The sequence below is a fragment of the Tetrao urogallus genome (genome assembly GCF_951394365.1).
Source record: "Tetrao urogallus genome assembly, chromosome: Z".
In the NCBI taxonomy this organism is placed as follows: domain Eukaryota; kingdom Metazoa; phylum Chordata; class Aves; order Galliformes; family Phasianidae; genus Tetrao; species Tetrao urogallus.
Genome location: NC_136816.1, coordinates 3,965,091 through 3,986,609, shown reverse-complemented (window position 1 = coordinate 3,986,609; position 21,519 = coordinate 3,965,091). Strand labels below are relative to the sequence as shown.

Below are 21,519 nucleotides of genomic sequence, written 5' to 3'. Positions count from 1 at the left end.
AGCACACAAGTTTCATTGCCTTCAGTGGTGGTATTCATATAGGTGAAATTAAGTTCATGCTGAAGCGTTCTGTTGGATGGGGTCAGAATACTTAGCACTTTGAAGCATTCACCACTAGATGAAATATGTATTATCCTACTTACTTTTGAACTTCAGTTTATGTATTCTCCCCATCTACTGCATTAATTTATGGAGTAAAGGATCAGGCAGTGTATGAAGCTTTAAAAAAAAAAAACACTCTTGCCTTATATTACTACAGATATAAAAGAATGATGCACATGCTCAGTATAAATTAATATTAGTAACAAGAGAGAGACTAGTAATATGAGTCAATTCTCACAGTCCTGCTAATACATTACTTCCACAGTGTCTTACAAACTCAGCATGGATCTGCTTGTTTATATCCTTAGAGAACAGCTGCAGGAATTTCTCCAAGAAATCTCACAAGAAACCTGGCATAAGCAAACAAAATTGACCAGATTCTAGTCTAATACTTCAACCTTTGGACTGCTGGTCTTACTTCTTTCTTTTCTCACCTGCATGTTTCAGCTGGTAGATTTGTAGAATTGCAGCACCAAATCTGACCAACTTTCTACAGGTATTCTGCTAGCTGAAAAAAACTCTAAATTCACACTGCCTAACTGTCAGAAGGAGCAATTCTAGAATTAGTTTTGTGAGGGATAAGACCGTTTTCCTTAAGAGCTTTATGATCCACTGTTTGGAGTAAAATAGGGAAACACACACACACACATTTAGAAAGAACAAACATTAATTTAGAGTGCAATGGTGAACTGATAAAAGGAAGAAATTCTAAAACCCAGGCCTTGCTTAAGGAAGTTGTGGATACTTGATCTGATGATGGCATCTGCTGTTGCATTTTGAAAAGTCATTTGCACAAAACAAAAGTGAGTGCAAAAGAGTGCCACCACTCTTTGAAGTCCTTTTGGCTGTAGGAGGTGCAAAGCAATGGAGAATCTCACAAGTGTTGACTGAGTCATACAACTGCATCTGAAGGGGGAACTTAGCCCTCTTTTTAGCTCCCTCATGAAAAAAATCTGTCTGAGTCCATTCAACGCAGATACTGCTGTAACTCTAGTTTGCTAATTGTGGGAGTCTGGGAAAATACATTTTGGGCTGTCTGTCTGCCTGTCTCTTACAGCGTCCCTAGGCAGATATTGTCAATTGTCACCAGATAAGGGGTTGGAGACATGAGTTAGGGATATTTCTATTAACAGGAGAGACTATTCTTATGCAAAACAAAGGGAAACAGTCTCTACCTGTGTATATTTTCTTCCAGTTTTTTCACCTTCAGCTCATCCTCTTCTGACTGCTTCCTTCTGGCTTCTTCTTCCTCTGCAGAGCCAGCAGGAATTCCCTGCAGGAGCCATTTTTCACGAAGAGCCTTTGACTATCAGGAAGAAAAACAAAAACTTTAGCAACAGATAGGAAAAAAACTATCTTAAGACTGAGAAGGAGCTACATCTGCATCTGAATTTTAGGTTACTTCCATTGAATTACAGGCAACTGCTTTGAGCAGTGAATTTTGGGGAGTCTGTTAGATGCTTACACAAATTTAGCAGTATTGGTTTTTGCAGTATATATTGTGTTTATCATCAATTCCTTAATTTGAAATTATTTTTTGTTCCTAATAGAAACAAGAGTTTAATCCACCAAAAAAAGTCATTGGAAAAAACCTTAGATCTCTCACAGGTGATAAAGCATGCATTGGAAAGACTAAACTCACAGACATCTTAGAGCTTAAAAAAAAAAACCAAAAATAAAAACAAACAAAGAGTGGTATGTTATAAGTGTAGTGCATTTCATGAAAGGTAAAATCACTCTATTACTAAATGAATCAAACTTTTTTTTTTTCTATTTATATGACAGATCTCTGTATATTTACTTACATGCATACAGACACACAACATGTAAATCTATATATTCAAGCAAGCACACACGTTATCTTTCAACCAAAAACTGATTAAAATAAACAAATACAAGTCTTTCAGAAAGAGTGGGTATACAAGGATGCAGCGCTGCCACAGAAAATAATGATAACTTATACCCTAAAAAAGAATTCTGGGGAATTTTGCTGTGGTTTTCTACACAAAAACATGGCAACAACCTCTCCTAGCCACTGTGTGGTCCAGCTGTGGCTCACCCCCAGGAAGATCTGCCATGGACTTGCACTGCTGCCAAGCAATCCTTTCAGCAGCTCATCAGTCTGCGTGTCTTGGCCAAATCCATCCCAGGGGATGCTGACAGGACATGGCCTCATAGGGTTCACTTGGTGAAAGAAAAATCAACAGCCCAAAGCCATGCTGGGCTGTGGGCCTTGGCAAGAGGGGAATGAAGAGGTGGAAACATTGATCAGCCAGGGAACTGACAAACTAACCCTTTCCTTAGCCAGAGAGGGGAGCCTTGATTCTGAATTTCCAAAGTGGTTGGAAATGCTTGCTCAGGAAGCATGTGAAAGTGTCCATCCTCTCCAGAGAAGTCAAAAAACCAAATCATCAGTTCAAAGAAATCAAGATTTAGAGGCTGCTTGAATGTACACTGCTAGTCTTTTCAATGAGGGATTTGTAGCTGGAAGAGAATCTGATTTTTGCAAACTGAGTATAAAGAGAATACACTCACCACCAAAAGTAGGCTTCAAACCCAGCCCAAAATAGAAAGCTTTTTGACATGAGAGACTCAGCTTAGTTAGTTTTTCAGTGTATATATAGGCGTAGCATCTATGCACAAGCTATTTTTATCTCTGCATGGCCTATTTGACATCAAGCAGTTACATTTTAATAAGGCAGCAGACACAGAGCAAAGCAAAAGACAAGTGGATAAGTCTGTTCTACTCATAGTTGCTGTGGTCTTTGAGGTGTTCATAAGACATTAAGGACATTTACTTTCAGCCACAGCTTCTGCATTTCATTAGTCTTTTTGCTGTCACTATCACCCACTAGTGCTTCCGACTGTCTCTTGTGGACTGGTAGGAGTTCAACATCTCCTCCAGCCCTATGGCACTACTGAATTGTCCTCTCTCTGGAAAGAACCCCTAGAAAAACACAGAATCAGAGTACAATAGCCAAAGAGGGATTTGAAGGTCATGACTTCACATCTTTTGTGTGCATTTAAAAACTTTTAACACATTTAAAAACTTGTGCTTATCTTTTGCATTTAAGAGGTCTTCACAGCACAGTTCAGAGGGGTATCTTCTGCAGTACATCGAGTCCATGCAGTATGAAAGCTGATCTCTCCTTAGAAATTGTATGTCTTTTCTTTAAAATGGAATGTGGCATGCAGAAATTTCTTGCTGCATGTATCTTTTGCATGCAGATGCAGAAATGTGTTTGCTGCATGTGTTGTACCCAGCTCTGGCCTCAAATCCGATACTTCGTGTGATGCTCTGCTGGAGAAAAGCTCCATATTCTAATGATCAAACTCTGAAAATGAAGGCAGCCTTCTCTCTTTTAAACCCCTTGTAGATATGGCTCCAGAAGTCCTAAAAAGGCCTTTGGTAAAGTGCTGTTTGGACAGATCAAGAGATATTTAGCTTCCAGTCACTCGTCATTTACTATAGGAGGATAGATGAAATTCAGGCTTTTTTCAGTGTTCTTTCACAGAATTTGCATGATGACGTTCAGCCAGGAGAGGCCAATCTCTTCAGTACAAACACTGTGTACCAAGAAAGATATTTTCTGCAGATTTCCTTTTGGCCTTTGTTTATGTGAAACATATGAGCTACAAACTCACATGATTTCTTTCTCCCAGAAGCCTCTTTTTTTGACCTATTAATAGCATGCATTTGAAACTGGAAAGCATCAATGGGATTTTATAAAGACATATTTAGAGACAAGAATCCTATGAAAATCCTCTTGGGTGAAATGTCAGCATATTTTATCTAAACCAGAAAAACTGGTAGCTTTGATGTTTTTGGCACCCCTTTGTAAGGTGAAAATGAAGGCAATCATTAAATACTTTGCTGAAGAGTCCAGACAAGAAGACTCTGTGAAATTGAAACATTTATGAGGATTACTTCCTAAAATTCAGAGAATCTATTTGCCAGTAAGATGAGGTTACATGTATTTATACACCCACTGCAAACACAACAGGCAAACATGCAGGCACACATCGGGGCACTATGCACAACAGCTCTGCTGGCTATGGGATCTATTCTTCTCTGCCAGATCCTTGGCATGACACTCAAGCAGTAGATTGAACTGGAAAAATCTCTCACCTCCTTCAAGCAAACATTTTCCAGGCCATTTTCATGAGAAACCTGGAAGGAAGGCTTTGGCACATCTGAAGTGACCAAGAGCAAACAAGGCAGAAGAGGGAGGTGGTGATACATCTGTGCGGGATGCTTTGACACACCTCCTGTGTACCAGTCCTGTGAGGCAGTCAGCATCGAAGCTGGCATGCCAGATGCAGGACAGAACCAGATGTGTTTGGAAAGAAAAGATGCTTCACTGCCATCTGTCCTTCACAGCTATGAAATCTGGATTACATATCTTCAAAATTTCTTGCAAAACTTACCGCAGAAAAAAGAGGTGTTCCCCAGTTCTGCTAAACAGAGAACACTAGTGTGAGAATAGAGCCTGAAGTCAGCTTGCCATCTGAGTTACCCCTAGTTAACAATATTGTGTTAGCAATGTTATACTTTATTAACAGTCTGTAATTAAAGCAGTCACATGCTAGTATTTCAGCATTGCTCTTCCATCATTATCTGATACGTGCCTTAACTCTCTACTACATCTTGGAACTTCTCTATGCACCTGTGTTGTGCTGTATAGTTAGACATTGCTGAAAGGACAGAGCACTGCAAGAGCAGGCAGTTATACCACTGCAAATATACAGGCATTTCTACAGCTTGTTCCACTAATGGAATGTGAATATGCTCTACTATCAGAAAGCAACATTTCACTGGCACAGCAATCAGCTATGCTATGTACAGTTGGGTATAACTATTCCTTCGTTTACTGAGAGAGTACAATTTCTTCAGGGCTAAATCCTTCAGCAGAAATTAAATCATGCCATTAAAAAGGCTCTCTGCTACTGAAGTGGAAAACTAGGATTGCACTGCACTAGGTCACCACAGCTCTCAGGTGATTTGGTTTTTCTGCACACAGGGAGATGGCAGAGATATCCAGCAGCTTTGTGTTTATTTTGAAAGCGGAAAAAAGCAGAGCAAATTTTCCTCACTGTGCTATAAGAAAAAAATGTAAACAGGTCACAGTTCCATGAACAAATTGTGATGTGAACAGAAATAAGTGAATAGATTTTGGAGAGAACAGAAAGAAGCTGTTGCCAGTGTTGGAATGTGACAGCCACAGATGCAGCGCTCAGCTCCCTTATGTGCACTAAATTCCAGTTTCATACTTCAGGACAGTAAAACCCAAGGGCTTTAAGTTGTTTACATTTAGGACTGTCAAGGAAATAAAGCATAATGCCTTCAATGAATGCAGTAGAATTGGTGTACTGAAAAAAAAAAATCTTTACTTTCAATGTTGCATTTTACTTTAATATTGCATAAAACTATTGAGAGACAATTTAGTATAACAAGTAAATCCTTTTATCCTCACTTCCATTCACTGATATGCCACCAAAGGACCTTAAGAGTCATCTGTGGATTGCCCCAGCTGGTGATCAATTCAACCCATCAGTCTTCCTGATTTTGTACTTCCTTTGATAAACATTGTTCATAAAGAAAAACACATTTCTAGTCCCACACAATTGCAGTGTATTCACCTGATGCCCAGAGGCATTTGCCAGGTTTTCCATTTGACATTCTATGATAACATAAAGATAGTTGATGCTGTGCTGCTGCATTTTGAGGTCTTTTTCTTCTCTTTCCTTTTCACTTTTCTTATTTACAAATGTCTATAGGAACAATCACTGCCTCTCCTTGAGAGAAGTGCTTGCTGAAGTGCTTCCTATTGCAGCTCATTAAATTTTCAAGGAAGCTGATAATCTCAAAAAGAAGTAAATATCAAAAGTTGACCGAAGACAGCCTCCTACAGTAAATATGCCTAACCTTGAGAAACACTGTCAGATTTGGACGATTCAGGATACTGATGCATTTTCTGTGCTGCAGAACAGGGGCAATACTGATCCCTGGTGTAATTGTATTGAAATCAGTAGTGCTACATTAAAGACGATATTACTGAAATCTTTGCCAAATTGAAACACTGACAAAAATGTTTGGATTTTGATGTTTGAAGATTGCTAAGCATTAGCAATACAGTGCTGGGAACGAAGTGATTTCTCCCCTGCATGGATTCAGTTTTTCTACTCTACCAAAATATGGATGCAGGGGTCTGGTTCCTCATATTTTCAAATCCGTGTGTATCTCACTGTCTAGTGAAAGACAATGCAACAACCCTTCCCCTCCATCTGGCAGCATGATAGTGATGGCAAATATGTCCCAAATGTTAAAAAAGCATCTCAAATGTGTTTCTGAGTGATGCTGTATTTTTTCACTTTCTGGTGGCTGATGTCCAGACTGATGAAGACTTTCTATACGTTGTGTATCAGCAAAGGAGAATCTGTTTGCAATATAAAGATGAGATATGGTTTTCAGCTTTGCTGTGAGATGGATGCATCCATACATGTTGTGACTGGATCAGAACAGGAAGCAGTCTCCAGCTCACTGAGGTGATTTCGGAAACAGCATTTTGCTTAACTGCTAAAAATTCTGTTGTCTTTCCCATCACCTAAGATGCTTGTTATGACCCAAGGAACATGTCTGCATAATACAGTGGTATAATGGAAACACTGTCCAGGCTAGGGAATGAAGTCATGCTGAAAAACTTGTCAGCTTGATCATAGTCTTGACCTCAGCCAGAATATCACAGCTAGGATAGGTATAATTCAACAACAACAACAACAAAAGAACTAGTTGGTGGAGCTTAACCAGCTCATTAAGAAATATTCTATCCATAAATAGATGGAATATTCTATGTAGAGTTCAAGATTTTACTGACCAAAAATTTATTTGAAATATTTTGAGGAATTGATGTCTCAACAAATATTTTTGAGAAACACATATTCTGACAAAGAGTCACAGACATTTTCCAGCAGCCCTTTAATGTGCCTTCAGAAGGTGTTGTGCCACTGTACTGTCCACAGCTCATCCCCTGCTTCTGCCTTGGTGAGAGGCACAGCAATCTGCAGAAAAGTTGTGCCTGGAGCATGGTGCTGGATGAGCGAAAATGTGTGATTGCCATGACTATGATAAGTGCTACCTGGAATCATTGTAGCTGGAAGACACTGAGGAGATAATCTGCCTTCAGTTGTTGGCTGCTGCTAGTAATTTGACAGCCCTTCAGCTCCCCTGAGTCTTTATGTTTTCCTTTCTTGAAGCAGCACTGTGGGCGGGAGAGCTATGAGCAGAGCAATATGGCTGCAGGAGTGGGTGGGAAATGTACAAGATGCCTTAACTACCTTGTGCTCACTGGAATGGTCTAGAGCTCAGCCAGTGCCAATGGTAGAGTATGGGGACCACGCTTGCTGTGGCATGGGGAACATGGCATGGGGAACACACATCTCACAGGCTGTCAGAGGGATGGGTGCGCCCACAACTGTGGCTCCCTCATGGAGATCACACACTCTATTTAAAAACTCTCAGGAACAGAAAATGAAGCTGTACAGATTAGGCACTCCTTGGAAAGAAAAGGAGCCAATTGCTTTATGTTCCCAGTGTAAGCTTCCCATCCATTAGCAAGATCACCAGTGTAAATATTTTGTGTGTTTTGCTTTTAAATTGCTCAGGTCGCATATTTTATTTAACTGTAAACCAAGTAGACAGGTATTTCCATACAAAGATGAAGAAGAAGAAATAAAACCCAAGCTCCCTTAGCTGAAGGGAAACCCACCACAGCAAGAGATGTTGTCAAGTCTGCATGAGAGAAGATGAAAAGTTTGTGTCTCTTCTGCTCACATAACATCACTCATCACCCAATAATACATGGGTTAGCATCATGAACATGGAGTGATACAAGGAAATTTTTTAACATTCATTAAAGACTCAGATGATGTTGAGATGAAAACAACAGTAAGGTGAAACATGGCCTGAACATGAGTTCTTTTCTACATATACATATTTTTCATATTTCTGGGCTACCTGGAAGTTCTTCTTGAATTAGCAAGTGAAAATAATCACAGTGATGCCTAAGCTGGACAGCTGGGATTTATTTTTCAGTGTCTTTGAGAAGTCTGCTTAAGTTTTCAGACTCCTTCAAGGTAGGATGATAGCTCTGCCCAATTATTCCACACTTCACTCAGGCATCAGTGAGCTGAACAGTTGCTCTAGGCACAGCGTGAAGACACATACTGATGAAGTGATATCAAAATGAGGGCACATGCAGTCCCAGGGTGGTGGCTCAACCTGGAAATGAATGGCCTAGGGAGGTCATGAGATCTTCATCCTGGGCAAGAGTCCAAATGCAATGAGATGGGAGCAACCTGATCCCATTGGTGAGGGTACATGGAGACCTCTAGGGTACTCTCACACATAAATCACTGCACCACTCTGTGAGAATTTCCTTATTTCTGAGGGAATTTTGCAGCCAGACTAACAAGCTGTCTTAAGCTAGACCAAGGACACTGGACATGGTGCTGTTGCATGGAAATTGAATAAGAACCTCTTTTACAAACATAAACACGAAAAGATTTTGATCACATTTTTATCTTTTAGTGTCACAAATTTAGATACGTTTTGGTTTTCTCTATAAGTACTCATTCAATGTTTTCAAAGGAAACAAACAATGGTTTTGAGAGAAAATAAAATATAAAATAAAAAATAAAAAAACAAGGAAAAAAAACAACAAATCAAATTAACTTACTTTGGAATGGTTCACAAACTGAAAGTTTGAAAACTGGCCATCCTCTTTCTCCAAAACAAATTGTGTTTGCCACTTGTCGTCACTACTACACTACTACTGTCATCTTTACTGTTATCTTCTGAAAGAATAGTTACCTCTCTGCGTTCAATCTGTCCTTGGCCCCAGTTTACCATTCCTTCCAATATACACTATCAGTCAAAAGAGAAAAAGAAAAGCTGTTTTGTAGGGCTCCTTTATTTTTTTCTCTCATCTTAAGAGTTCTTATATTGGTTGTTTTAGAAAGCTGAATTTGGGTCACGTGAATTCATTCTTGAGTGCCTATCAGCCATTAGGAGAAGCTGGCATCGAAGCAAGATGTAAACATCTTCAAGCTGCTTTGATACAGTATGGCTGAAATGAAAACTGCTGGCGTGGCTATGACCCACTCTGAGGACACTGCTCCTGGCCAAAACCCGAGTGCTAGTGTGGTGACTGCATGCGGATACATCCAGAATACCTGGATCTGAGGCCATTCCAGAATAACTCTTCCCCACTTTGAAGTACACCTCAACCAATCATTAATTTTTCTGAAATAAATGTGTTCTTAGAGGGATATACTGGCAAAAATACCATACATTCAGCTATGTGGCTGTGACATGCAAGCAAGAGAGAAAAGTGAGCATAAGCATTAACGCTTTCACAGTTTTATTGTTGGCAACTTGTTCAGTTTGTCTGGAGAAGCTGTTGCATTATGGTTAAAAGATTTTATTCGAGGATAAAAATGTTGCTTTCTGATTTCTTGAGAAGAAAGCACAGATTTTTGAAAGCCCTTCCTTCTGAAAGCTACTTCTCTGCAAGGATATCCTGCAGCTTAAATCCCTGTGAGCAATTCAGATATAGCAAGTGCCCCAGCTCCATAGGCTACACAGTCCTATTCCTCCTTCCTTTTTTGTCTAATGAATCTGGATTTCTTTTCTGGATGATAAAAGAGACATACAGACTCAGAGTGTCTCCCTTCTGAACCTGAATTCTCATGGGAAGCGAGTCTCCAGGGGAGGAATGGTGCCATCACAAAGATGCTGATGCACAGAAGGGGCTTAACAAGGATCTCCTAAGCTCTGAAAATGGAAATTTCTCTCTGAATTAGTTTGCAGTTTCTCCATGCTCCAGAAACATGGTTGGAAAATGGAGCTGGCAGAAACTTCCAGCCTCACAGAAGTGCGGTGGGCTCCAGCATGTTAAATAAAGAGGGTCAGCCCAAGACTGCTATAGCACACTGCATACCAAAAAGGGTGCTCAACTACTGATAAGAACAGGGTCTGGAGGCTATTGCACTGACCCTGTAAAGTAAAGTATGTTGAAGGCACCACCAAACATTATTTTTTGTGCTTGGCTGAGCTAATATTCAGTTTAAGGGTTTATTTATTTGAAATTCATGGAAGAACTCATGATAAAGGAGTAGCAAAGCTCCCCCTTTTGCAGAAACTATCTCCCCTTTTCCACAACATTGTATTAATTTGTATATCCACATATATATGGATGGAAAGATCTACGTATATTCTCTGACTGCAGTTATTTTTAGACTAGAATAAATTGTGGCTAACAATAGAATTTTGAAATAAATTAAAATTCATTTTTAGATAAGGTAGTTTCAGTCTAAAACAATATCTTAACATAGTATCTATAACATAAAAAGACCTCCTCCTCCATCAATGTAAAGGTATAATTACATTATAGATTAAGTGTTCACAAACTGCACATTTTAAGAAATAGCTGTTAACAGAAATAGATGCCTCATACTTACATCACTCCCGAAATAAAATAACTGTGGTAAATGGGCTTATTGTAACAGTAAAGCTGCAGCAGAGAAATCATTTTTCATTCAATTCGGAGGCTTTGTACTGCTTATTTTATTACCAGCTGCCACCAAACAGATCCACAGTAAACAGTTACTGAAATTCTGTTCATCTAACGATAGAGGCAGACAGATCTTGGAAGAACCTGTTCTGTCTTGGTGTTTATTTGAAATAGTGAACAGCTTCATCAGAACTGGTCCACTACACTTCTACCTCACTGAACAAATTCTTAAAAGCTGTTGGTTCTTGCAGGTTGAATTTTTCAGTGAAAGTCATCAGCCAAGACCAAGTACTGGCTTCCTCAACTCAACTGGCTCAACTACATCATGTTGATAGATGCTGACTTTCATAAGGTGCCTTTTTTTTTTTTTTTTTTAAATTTACAAAGTTGTTAACACTTCCAGTTCCTATAGACTTGGAAAGTATTCTGAAAAGGGTGGATTTTGTAGATCACCTCTTATTAGAGCAAGATGGCCTTTTCAGTCTCAAAAAAGTGGGCTTTAAAGTGCCTCTTTTTCTCCATTATCCACCACTAGTGCAATGAGGCATTTAATTGTAACTTAGACAAACACACATCCTGCATTCAACAGAGCACGCAGAAGGCCCAGGAGCACCATGTGGACACCTTGCCTATAAAAGTGCCTAATTTCTAGAAACTCAGTCAAATGAGGAAATTCTGTCTTTAGAGTCTACACCACACCACACCATGTCTCCCATGTCAGGTTTACACATTTTAATAACTTAGAAATTCACATAAACTATTCATTTTGGAATAATATTTTTGCCCTGACGTCATCATCCACTAACCATTATCCTAATTCTCTAAAGACTTCATAAAATGCGTTTCTAAAATCCTCGTCCAGGTTTAAGGTGGATATTTGCTACCTCCACTGCTTGCTGGGCTCTTCTGCCTAGGACCAGAGGGGCAGTAGCTGTAGTTCAGCCATGTATGTAGCAAGGGAAAATGAATTAATGTGTAGTAGAGTAAGTCATCTTGCCAGAGGACTAATTGGCATCAGCAAATTGAACACTGTAGGCAATCTGGAATAAACAATTGCAATACATTATTTCTATTAGGTATTTTTCCTATGTGAACGAAATTGCCAGAAATGAGCACAACCCCTGAAGCTTTCAGATCCTTTATTAGGTAACCAAACATGCTATTTTACACAGTGTACTTTAAGTGCACTCTGGCAGCATACAAAAATAAACCAAATCCATTGAATTCGGGTACAAATATCTTAGGGTGAAATAAATCTGTTAGACTTTGCAGGATCAACCCAGATACTGCAGACACAGGATTAACCCAAATATTATTTTCAAAGGCTTCTCCACAGCTGATCTTAATGAACACTAATGTAAAGTCTTTAAACTCTACAATGACATTAACACCCTCATAGCATTTTAAGTAATACAGGGGCATTCCAGGCAACTCTATTCTTTTTGACCTGGATTTATATCTTGCTCTGTATTGGCTGCAACACTTACAATTCAGAAAATGAGCCATGCTTTACCTAACATTTCTGAAGGAAAATGGATGTCCTTATTTTAGGCAGAGATAGGTTGGAGGCAACATTACCAGAAGACATGAAGCCGTTGCCAGCAGAAATTCAGACTGAGGCAAGGGAGAGCCCTGGGGAGTTGGGGAGGACAAACAGCTTCTCAAATGCTTGGCAGCCAAGCACTATTTTGGCCAGCTCCCTGCTGTTTCCAATAAGCAACCACTGCACTGAACAAAGTACAACAAGAGAATGCAGTTTTATTTGATAAGCCGCCACGAAGAATGGGAAATAACCCTGGCCAGTGCCTCTTTCTCTCCCCTTTTTAAAAAAAGGTTTGGGGTAGCCACCCTCCCTATGTTTGCCTCGAACAGTTAGAGATGAATCCTGAAATCCCAGTGATGATGCAGGCAGATTTTTGAGCAGGCCACCTCACTATTGGCCACACACTTATACTCAGATGACAAGTGAAGACACTGAATGGAGGGGTTGAGGACCTCCTACCATATCTCAGTGCTCATCTTCACACCCAGGATTACAGACTTTAAATGGTAGATCAGGGCACAGACTTTTAAAACAATAGATTCCTCAGCTGAGGAATATTGTTGGAATATTGAGGAATATTGAACACAGTCTAAGAAACATACCAGAGAGATGCAGTCTAAGAGTACTTTACCATCCACTACCTAGTTCTCAAAGGAGAATTCCTCAGCTGAGGAATATTGTTTTAAAAGTCTGTGCCCTGATCTACCATTTACTTCCTGTGTGATTATCACTTTTGCTTTAGGCTGTGAGCTAACTAATATAGAGATACAGATAATTTTCACAAGTATTAGTCAAGAAATCCATGCAGACAGCCTGAACTGTGGCAAGTGGTAATCATCACAGCAGGACTGGAGCCAGCTCCAGCTGACCCTCCTGTACCACTATGAAGGGTTAGCTTTTCCCTGAGGAGGATGATAAAATGCAGTTTAGCAGCAGCTATATCACAAGAAATCAGATGAAGTAGAGCAGTTGCTGGAACTCGCTTCCCAAAGGGTTCTGCTTAAAGGATTTCATGAAAAGCATAATTCAGTTAGCTTGCAAACAGTTAATATGATAAAGAAAGCGCTCTGCAGCAAAAAAAGAAAGAAAGCATCATGAAGGCTCTGGAAAGGCTGCCCTGCTGCATCAGCCTATGCTGGTAAGAAGAAATTCTCCCTTGTCTGTGGCCCAGGGCCACCTGAATGAAATGGCAACTCCTATTACCCCACAGAAATTCAGTCACATTTTTGATGACACCAGAGACAATATGTGCCATCTGTAGATTTATAGTGAACCTGATGAAGCACTTGTGTGGGCTGCATTCAATTACTTGAATTTAATTGTGTTACATTTGCCAGAAAATTAGGCATAGTTTATGGAACATGAGTATTTTGGAGATGCAGAGGAAGGATCCCGCCTGTGGCATAGCTGGAAGCCTGATCTTCCAGTGCAGGCGTGGGCAGAAGAGACATTCAGCACAGCACATCCCCATGCAGGTGCTCATACAATTAATGTGCAAGCAACATTTTTTTTTTTTTTTTTTAATCACAACCCAGCCGACTTGCTGCAAGGAAAAGCTTCCAGTTCTGGTCATCTTTCCAAGATATTTTAATTACTGAATTCCTTAGGCTCCCCTACAGAACAAATCTAATGAGCTTTGACCACAAATGCACACTGATTACAAGAAAGATCGCACATACAATTCTGCTCTTCTCTTTGCTGCACATAAATGTAAAGGCAAGCTGCTACTAGCAGGAAGGTCAGATGATAGAAATAACCAGGACGGCTTTCAGTTGGTGTTATCTGCAGCTGTCATGGAGTCCAATGGGAATGGGGATGGCTTGGGCACTCTGTTATAAAGGTGCCTCTACATGTGGACATACCCATATGCATCAGCACCCTCCCTGCATGTGCGTGCACACATATTCTCCCATGTACTCCTAACAACTTCATCCTACAATTAATGATCTAAACACACACACATGCATACTGTAACACACACATAGACACAAGGTTCCAGCACAGTCTAACACAGATCTGCAGGCAGAAAGTGCTTGCCGAAGCCATACGGTGCATACCCAACCTGCAGTGGCTGGTGTCTTGTCATTATGTATAGTAAATAGCAGCACTCTGTCATAGCAGCACGGCTGTGCTGCCGGAGCTCACACCCTACCAGCCCCATCTCCGCAGCGCGGTTCTGGGCATGAAACACACAGATCGACATGCAGGCAGTACTGATCACTGCAAGAGACAGGTTCCAGCAGCAAAAGCTGCTTCATGTCGGAGTGGGCTCTTCCCAGCTTTCCGACATGTGATCTGCATCTCTAATAATGAACAAATTCAGTCAATCCATCCCTTCTGGCATCGATCCCTTACCTTGAAATGCTGCAGCTGAAGGATCTGGTCCTCAAGCTGTTGTCTCTTGCCTTCTATTTCCGTCTGCCTTTTCCTTTTCTCCTTGGAAAAATAATTTGAGGGAGAGAGGGAGGGAGAGAGAAAGAGAGATTGTCAGAGAAATGGAGGCTTTAAGGGTAGCAGATTCATAAGAACATGCAGGCAGCCACACACATCTGTGCAGATGCCACCAGTCCCATTTCACCTGTGCTCTGCTTGCTGGCTCACAGGAGCTGTCTGCTGGGAGGGTGCCAGCCCCGACCCACTGATTGCTCACCAACAGGAGAAATTCTCCTCACTGGCTGCCGGCAGACAGAACAGCAACAGCGTGCACAGTCCCAGAGGAGGAGAGAAAAAATTGCAGGTTGGTGGGAAGTTAAAGGGACATGGATGCACTTTTTCGTTCTATACTCTGGACCAGGAATATGCAAGGTCAACAGAGGACATCAGGGCAGAAGGCAGATGGTGAAGCTATCAGACTGTACTGGGCTTATTTGCAGTGCAAATGGGACAGATAGCCCCATCCAAAGCACCCACATGCGCTAGCAGCTGGCTTGCGCTAGCTCCCAGAGGCTGGGCTGACTGAGCAGCTTGAAGGACGCCATTACCGTGTCCACAGCCTATGATTTTTTAAGGTCACCTCCAGAAACATGCCTGTGCCAGGCAGCAGGCTCTCCCAGCTGCTTCAGGAGATCTAGCTGTCTTTCTCTTCCTCCACCCCTCCTCCTTTCAAAACCTGCAGGGGTTGCCTGTTCTAAGTCTTTCATGCCACGTGGGGACCATTTCTCTTCACCCACCCCCAGCTCAGATCAGATTAATGATCCCAGAGGTGTAGACAGAATCACAGAATCACAGAATACCTCGAGTTGGAAGGGACCCAGAAGGACTATGAATCCAACCCCCGGCTTCACATGGCACCTCACAGACCCAAACCTCGAGCTGTGGCAGTTCCCGTGCCGCTGCCCTGGGGAGCTGTGCCATGCCCACCGCCTTCTGGGGCACAGTCTTTCCCTGGCCCCTGACCATCCCCTGACACAGCTCCATACTGTGTCCTCAGGCCCTGTCACCGTCACCCGAGAGCACAGCTCCTGTGAGGAGCTGCAGGCCACCATGAGGCCTCCCCTCAGCAGCGACCTCCCCTCGGCTCCTCCGTTCTGGGCCGAACCAAGGGTTTGTTCATCTGCAACTTGTACATCTTGTCCTGCAGGCTCTTCACTGTCTTTTTAGCCCTTCTTTGGACATTCTCTAATAGCTTCATACCAATTTTAAATCGTGGCACTCCAACCTGCATGTAGCACTGAGCGCAGTGGGACAGCCCCTCCCTTGCCCAGTGGTGGTGCTGGGCCTGATGGATACAGCTGGTGCTTTTGCCTTCAGGGCATCTGCCCCAGCTTTTATTGGAACAACACTCTTTTTTATTCTTTGGCTGTTGAAAACTTGTTTTTATTATTTTAATGCTTCAGTAGCTGTAAGATTGGGCTTGAAGACATTTGAGGATTCCTCGAGTCCCCAGAGTAATTCTTCCGTTCCACTTCTGGGTGTCCTACTGCGAATTCTCCACTTTCTAGGGATTTCAAGCCTTTATTTCTCATCCTCAAGGGACATATGATATCACTTATACACAAATGATTTATGTTTATATTGGCCCTCAAACCAAGGCATTTTGAGTGAAAACCCTACATTTAAAAGGAAGATCAGGAAACTTTTAATAATAAGTAAGTTATCTCAAAACATGGAGTCAACAGCCTGGACAACTCTTACTGAAGACTAAGACATGAGGTGATGAGAGGGCTTTATCAATGAACTCCGAAGAGGCAAAGTGGTCAAATGATGCATGTGACAAATGGTTCTGTAATACCCTGCACGGTCTTACATGCTGATTTTATGTATAGAGATACACACTCGTATAATTGTCTGAAGAGTTCAATAATACTACTGCTGAACAAAAATATTCTGCTGAAGTTATTTTGGAACAGGAAAACTGGCTTTTTGGACAACTGGAATGTGACAAATTGTGCCTGTCATCAGCTGAAATCTCACTGCTTTGTTCTCGAAGAAGACAATTTGCATTGTGCAAGCATAGACATTCAAAATTTATGTATGCACCTTTAAATCCACTCTTTATATAAAATTGATAGCATAAGGAACACTCCTCCAATCCCCTTCTTCCCTCTGCACTTTTGAATGGAGCAGGATATTGCATGGCTCTGGGGTTAAAAAACTTCAACATACTTCAGAGCTATCTCTTTTCTTTTTTTGTTTGTTTCTTTTTTTTTTTTTTTTTTTTTTCTTTCTCTTTCTTTTAGTCTACAGTATTAACAGCGTACTTCAGAGAGCAAAAGCCTAGGAGTCATTTCTCTGCTATTTCCTCAAGTAAGTGGTTAGCCATAGGTTGGAACAAAGTGGTCATAAAAGCTGTTCCAGTTAATGGCTTAATATTCTCAGAATAAGGGAATAGGGGAAATTCTTTCCTGTTTGTGTCGAGCTGAACACATTATATGTGCCATAGGGCAGCATAAGGCACTTGTATCTTCACAGTTAACTGACCCACATTTCTGCGTGTTTATTGAAACATGTACATATATACATTTTCTACCCTTTAAAAAAGCTTTCTTGCTAAAACACATGATGGAAATCAGCACTGTACCTTCTCTGGCTGGCTGTGTCACGTCTTATAATGGAAGTGACAAGACAGCCTTATAAAACATAAATGGAAACTTATTTTCTTTGGGAGAAAGGGAAAGCACTTAGAGTATTTTCCCTGTAGGCAACAACACAGCAGGCATTAAAATGCTTGAACTACTTACTAACTACTGGGCTTGTGTGGAGCTAAACTGGAATATTGCTCACAATACCATTTCACTGGCTCTCAGTCTAATCACATACCTATACCCATTCTCTTTTTGCACCATAGCTGAATGTAAGGAGCATGATGGCAGAGGTAGTTTTTTTTCTTCTGAAGGTTGCATGATTTGCAGCATGCGTAATAAGCTGTCAGGACTTTTCACCTTCAGGTCACTCAGTCACTTTATTGGTGGGTTTCTCCCATAGTGAGATCCGTGACTGTACATGTTGCTGGTATGTACAGACATGTTATGAAAAGATGTGGTAAAAGACTGGACAGGCTAACAAAGGCCTCACAAAAACCAGCATCGAGGATTTTAGATATTCATTAGATGAAACAAATTCTCATTCAGGATCTAACTGAAAGCATGAAGATGTTGAGTACATGCTTAAACTGAGCATTGTATAAAGTACTTTTCTGTATTTGAGCCTGTATATGCTCCTCCCTCCTTATTCTGCTCATCTAATTCTAGATATTTTTTTTTCCAATCATGCCTAGTAAGTTTATGATTTACTATGGATCCTAGAACTAGGAAAGTATAGTACTTAAAACAAAGATTCACACCTAACAGCTCTGTTTCAATACATATCCTCTCTGACAACACAGTGAATACTACACCATTGCTTCAGATATCTGTTGGTGCAAATCACCCCCAAGAAATAAATCAGAGGACCCTGCCAGCTTCAGCCATTCTATCCTTTTGCGATGAAATTGAGATGTGAAACTTCTCACTGTGACCAAAGCATTACCTGCACCTACAAGGACCAAAGTGACATTTCAATCTGCTCTTGCACAGGTTTCCATGATCATTTTGCCAGCCCATGGCCTCCAAACTGAGAAGTTTTCTCAGAAGCAGCTTCAGTTTTGGAAAAAAAAATTGCCTGAAAACCCAAGTGAAGCTTGCAAGGGGAGGGAAAGACGGCTAAGTGTGATGTGGGGCAGAGGAAGACACCAACCTAAATTGCAAGTGAGTAACAGGATGGGATGTTGTGCAGTTCCTGCACATTTTTAGGATGCTGCTGAAAGCTGTAGGTTGGGGTGCCAATCATTACACAGACCCAGATTCTTGGAGTTATTCTGTGGACAAAAAGATGCTTCTTTTTTTTCAGAAAGTGAAGAGATTATAAAAACGAGGCTTGTAGGAGGAGGTGAAAACGGGCATGGAAGCCAGTTTTTTCTGTTTCACTCTTACAGTAGGCTTATTACAAAATATTTGTATCTCTCTGCGGTGTTCTGCTTTTGCTCAGGGACGTGATTTACTGCTCAGGAACATTTTTTAGCGGGTGGTTGTTATTTAGGGTAGTATGGTTAGGTCATGGTTCGACTCAATGGTCTTAAAGGTCTTTTCCAACCTGAGTGATTCTATGATTCTATGATTCTATACAAGTGCTCTTCACGGATAGTTACCTTTACAGAATGGAGGAGTACAACGTACAGCCAGCACACTTTGAATATCCCAGATGTTTGCAAGACTCTAACTTTATATCCCTCACTTCACCAAAAATACCAGGAACATGGGAAAGTGAAAGTACATGACTTTTTTATTCACAGACCCAAATGATGGCGACTGAGCACAGATCAAAGAACAAGTTGACTCACATCTTGAAAATCTACTTTGTGAAAACTGAGATTTGTATTCAGGAGTTCACTTTTGTTGACGAAAGCAGAACATGCAAGCCATGGGTTTATTTCCCTTTAGGAGATTCCTATTTTTGAAAGAAAGCGATTGCTGCACAGCACTAAATGTGTCCAGTGCCACTTCCGTATTACAAAGAAAAAGAACAGCCGATAATTTATAAATAAAGGGTAGAAGAGAGAGAGAGAGAGGATGAAATGGAGATCTATAAGAGCATGAATGGATTGGAAAAAGCAAATGGGCATCTCACACGCTGTAAGATAGAAGGGGGCTTCAATGAAATCAAATGAAGCAGATTCAGAGCCAAGGCATGAGCCTGCCTTGAAAATCCCCAAGGGTGCTGTGGGTGCTGGAAGATGCTAGGGGCTTAAAGAAAACCTGGTCATGGCCAGAAAAAAGGGATACTGTAAAGGATGCCTCAAAAATTGAGTTAGATCGGGTTCATGAACCTCCTGGATCAGACTTGTTTTTGACGATGATGGCACTTTGGAAATAGTCATACTGACTGTCCTTCTCTCGTTCTTGTGCTAACACCACCTATTTTATGATTTTGTAAGAGGTGGGATGTGGGAGTTTTTGTCTGAGTCGAGACAGCTGCTCTCATGTTACATTTGATCAAAATAATTTAGAGCTTAGTGTCAGACATGCCAAACCATTCCCTTAAAAAAATAAATAAATCAAAGCAAACATAAGACCTCAAAAAAACAAAAAACAAAAAAAAACCAAAAAAAACCCCATTATACTAAAACACTTCTCTTTGACACTGAAGTCACAGAATACATCAATTTTCCACTGCAAAGTTATTTCTGGTATTGCTCAGAAATTTGCTTCCACAGAGTGTGAAGAAATGCAGAGATTATGCAGCTTGCAGACTGGTGGCTTTTTGAGCAGAAGCATGCACCTCTAAAGCCATGTCAGTCCTTGGGCAATGAAGCCCTGGGGAAGCCCTCTGCTCCACTCATGTTGGCAGGAGCACCTGTTTTTATTGGGCTCAAGCCAGCTCAGATACGTGCAGAAAGCACTCTGCCAGAGCAACATAGAAAATGAGCTCTATTTAACTGACCTCAGTGAGGAAACGTGCCCAGATCCAAGGGCAGGCTATGGCTTACAGTGCAGGTATGAAGAAATGTGCAGTGGAAAAATGAATGGAAAACTGACTGAATACAGACCAGATGGGGTTTGGGTCTTGTGCTGGATACTGAGACCCCAGCACAGCGCTGAGGGATGAGTAATCATTTCTACAAAAAGCTTTTCTGATGTCTTCATCTTTCATATTAAACAAGAATCTGGGCAGGCAAAGAGAAGGGGTGGAAGTTAGTGAGCTCCCACTTTCTGGGCCAAGGCACAACAAATGTACTGAAAAATGACACATGCAGAGGAAAGCTACAGTGTACTTCAAAGCAAGGAAAGCAGTCACAGAGATATATCTTCAAAGAATCACGTAAATTTCTTCAGCAAGGAATTATTTTCTCCACTCTGTACAGTTGCCAGGTGTTATTCCCTGCTCATTTAAATCTTGCAGATTTTTAGGACAGCTAGTATGGGAACAAACACACAAAAATTGCTTCTGACATCTCATCTTTCCGTTGCCAGCTCAAGGGCATCTAGAAGCTTCAGAAAAGGAGAATCTGGATTCTGCATATCACTTCTGCCTACTGCTAGAATAATTTAAAGAAATCCCTTCTTGTGCCTTCACAGAAGCTGAATCTTTCCTCAAGTTGTAGTTTAATTGACCGTCCTCAGCTGGACTACAGCAAAATGCACAGGCCTGAGAGACTGGCAGCAGGGCCCTTGCTTTGTTTGTATAATCAGTACTATTACCAGGACGAGATACAGGAACCCATTATCCTGCCAAAGCTGGACATGGGTGCACTTGGATGAATTCTCATTGTGATAGGAAGTCATGCAGCCTCTGCATTGGCAAGCTGGAGGCCTGTCTGGACTATGTGGTCTCCTCTCTCTAGCAACATGAGTTTTGTGTTTACCTTTTCCTGCAAAACCATCTCTGTTTACCCCCAGAAACCCGTGGGCAACAGGTTGATCCTTGTATCTATTCAAACATGAGCCAGGAATGATTCATCTGTAATTGCAATCCAGCTTCTGACCTTCTACTCAGTGCTTCCGGGTAGCACCTAAGAAACAGGTCAGGCACACTGACCTGTACTTAAAGTCTTTCTGTACAGAAAGGTTATTGCCTACAATATAGATTCACAATTTCAAATGTGCTGAGCTTCTGCCACCATGGTGGCTTACCTTCCTTGTACCTGAACAAAGCAAATCATATATTGGAAAGCTTCTTATGAGAGATGGGGATGGGAGGAATATGAGTCGTTGTTATAGCAACCTCCATGTATCCTCCATATATCTACATATCTCATAATAAAATTGTGTCCGTTTCCATCTCTCGAAGCAACAAGCAGGGAGGTTAGCTGGGCATGAACAAATGGAG

General features: G+C 41.2%; 1 protein-coding gene across 7 annotated transcripts in view; it reads right to left on the bottom strand.

The window, feature by feature from the left end:
- PALM2AKAP2 (PALM2 and AKAP2 fusion) overlaps positions 1 to 21,519 on the bottom strand; it is a gene marked incomplete at both ends in the record, with an annotated part of 248,520 nt that overhangs the window by 189,281 nt on the left and 37,720 nt on the right. For all 7 annotated transcript variants that reach the window (XM_079548124.1, XM_079548123.1, XM_079548126.1 and 4 more), the window contains 2 exons: positions 1,278 to 1,408; positions 14,572 to 14,652. In XM_079548124.1, coding sequence (XP_079404250.1) covers positions 1,278 to 1,408; positions 14,572 to 14,652 — 212 coding nt within the window. The remainder of the gene's footprint in view (positions 1 to 1,277; positions 1,409 to 14,571; positions 14,653 to 21,519) is intronic.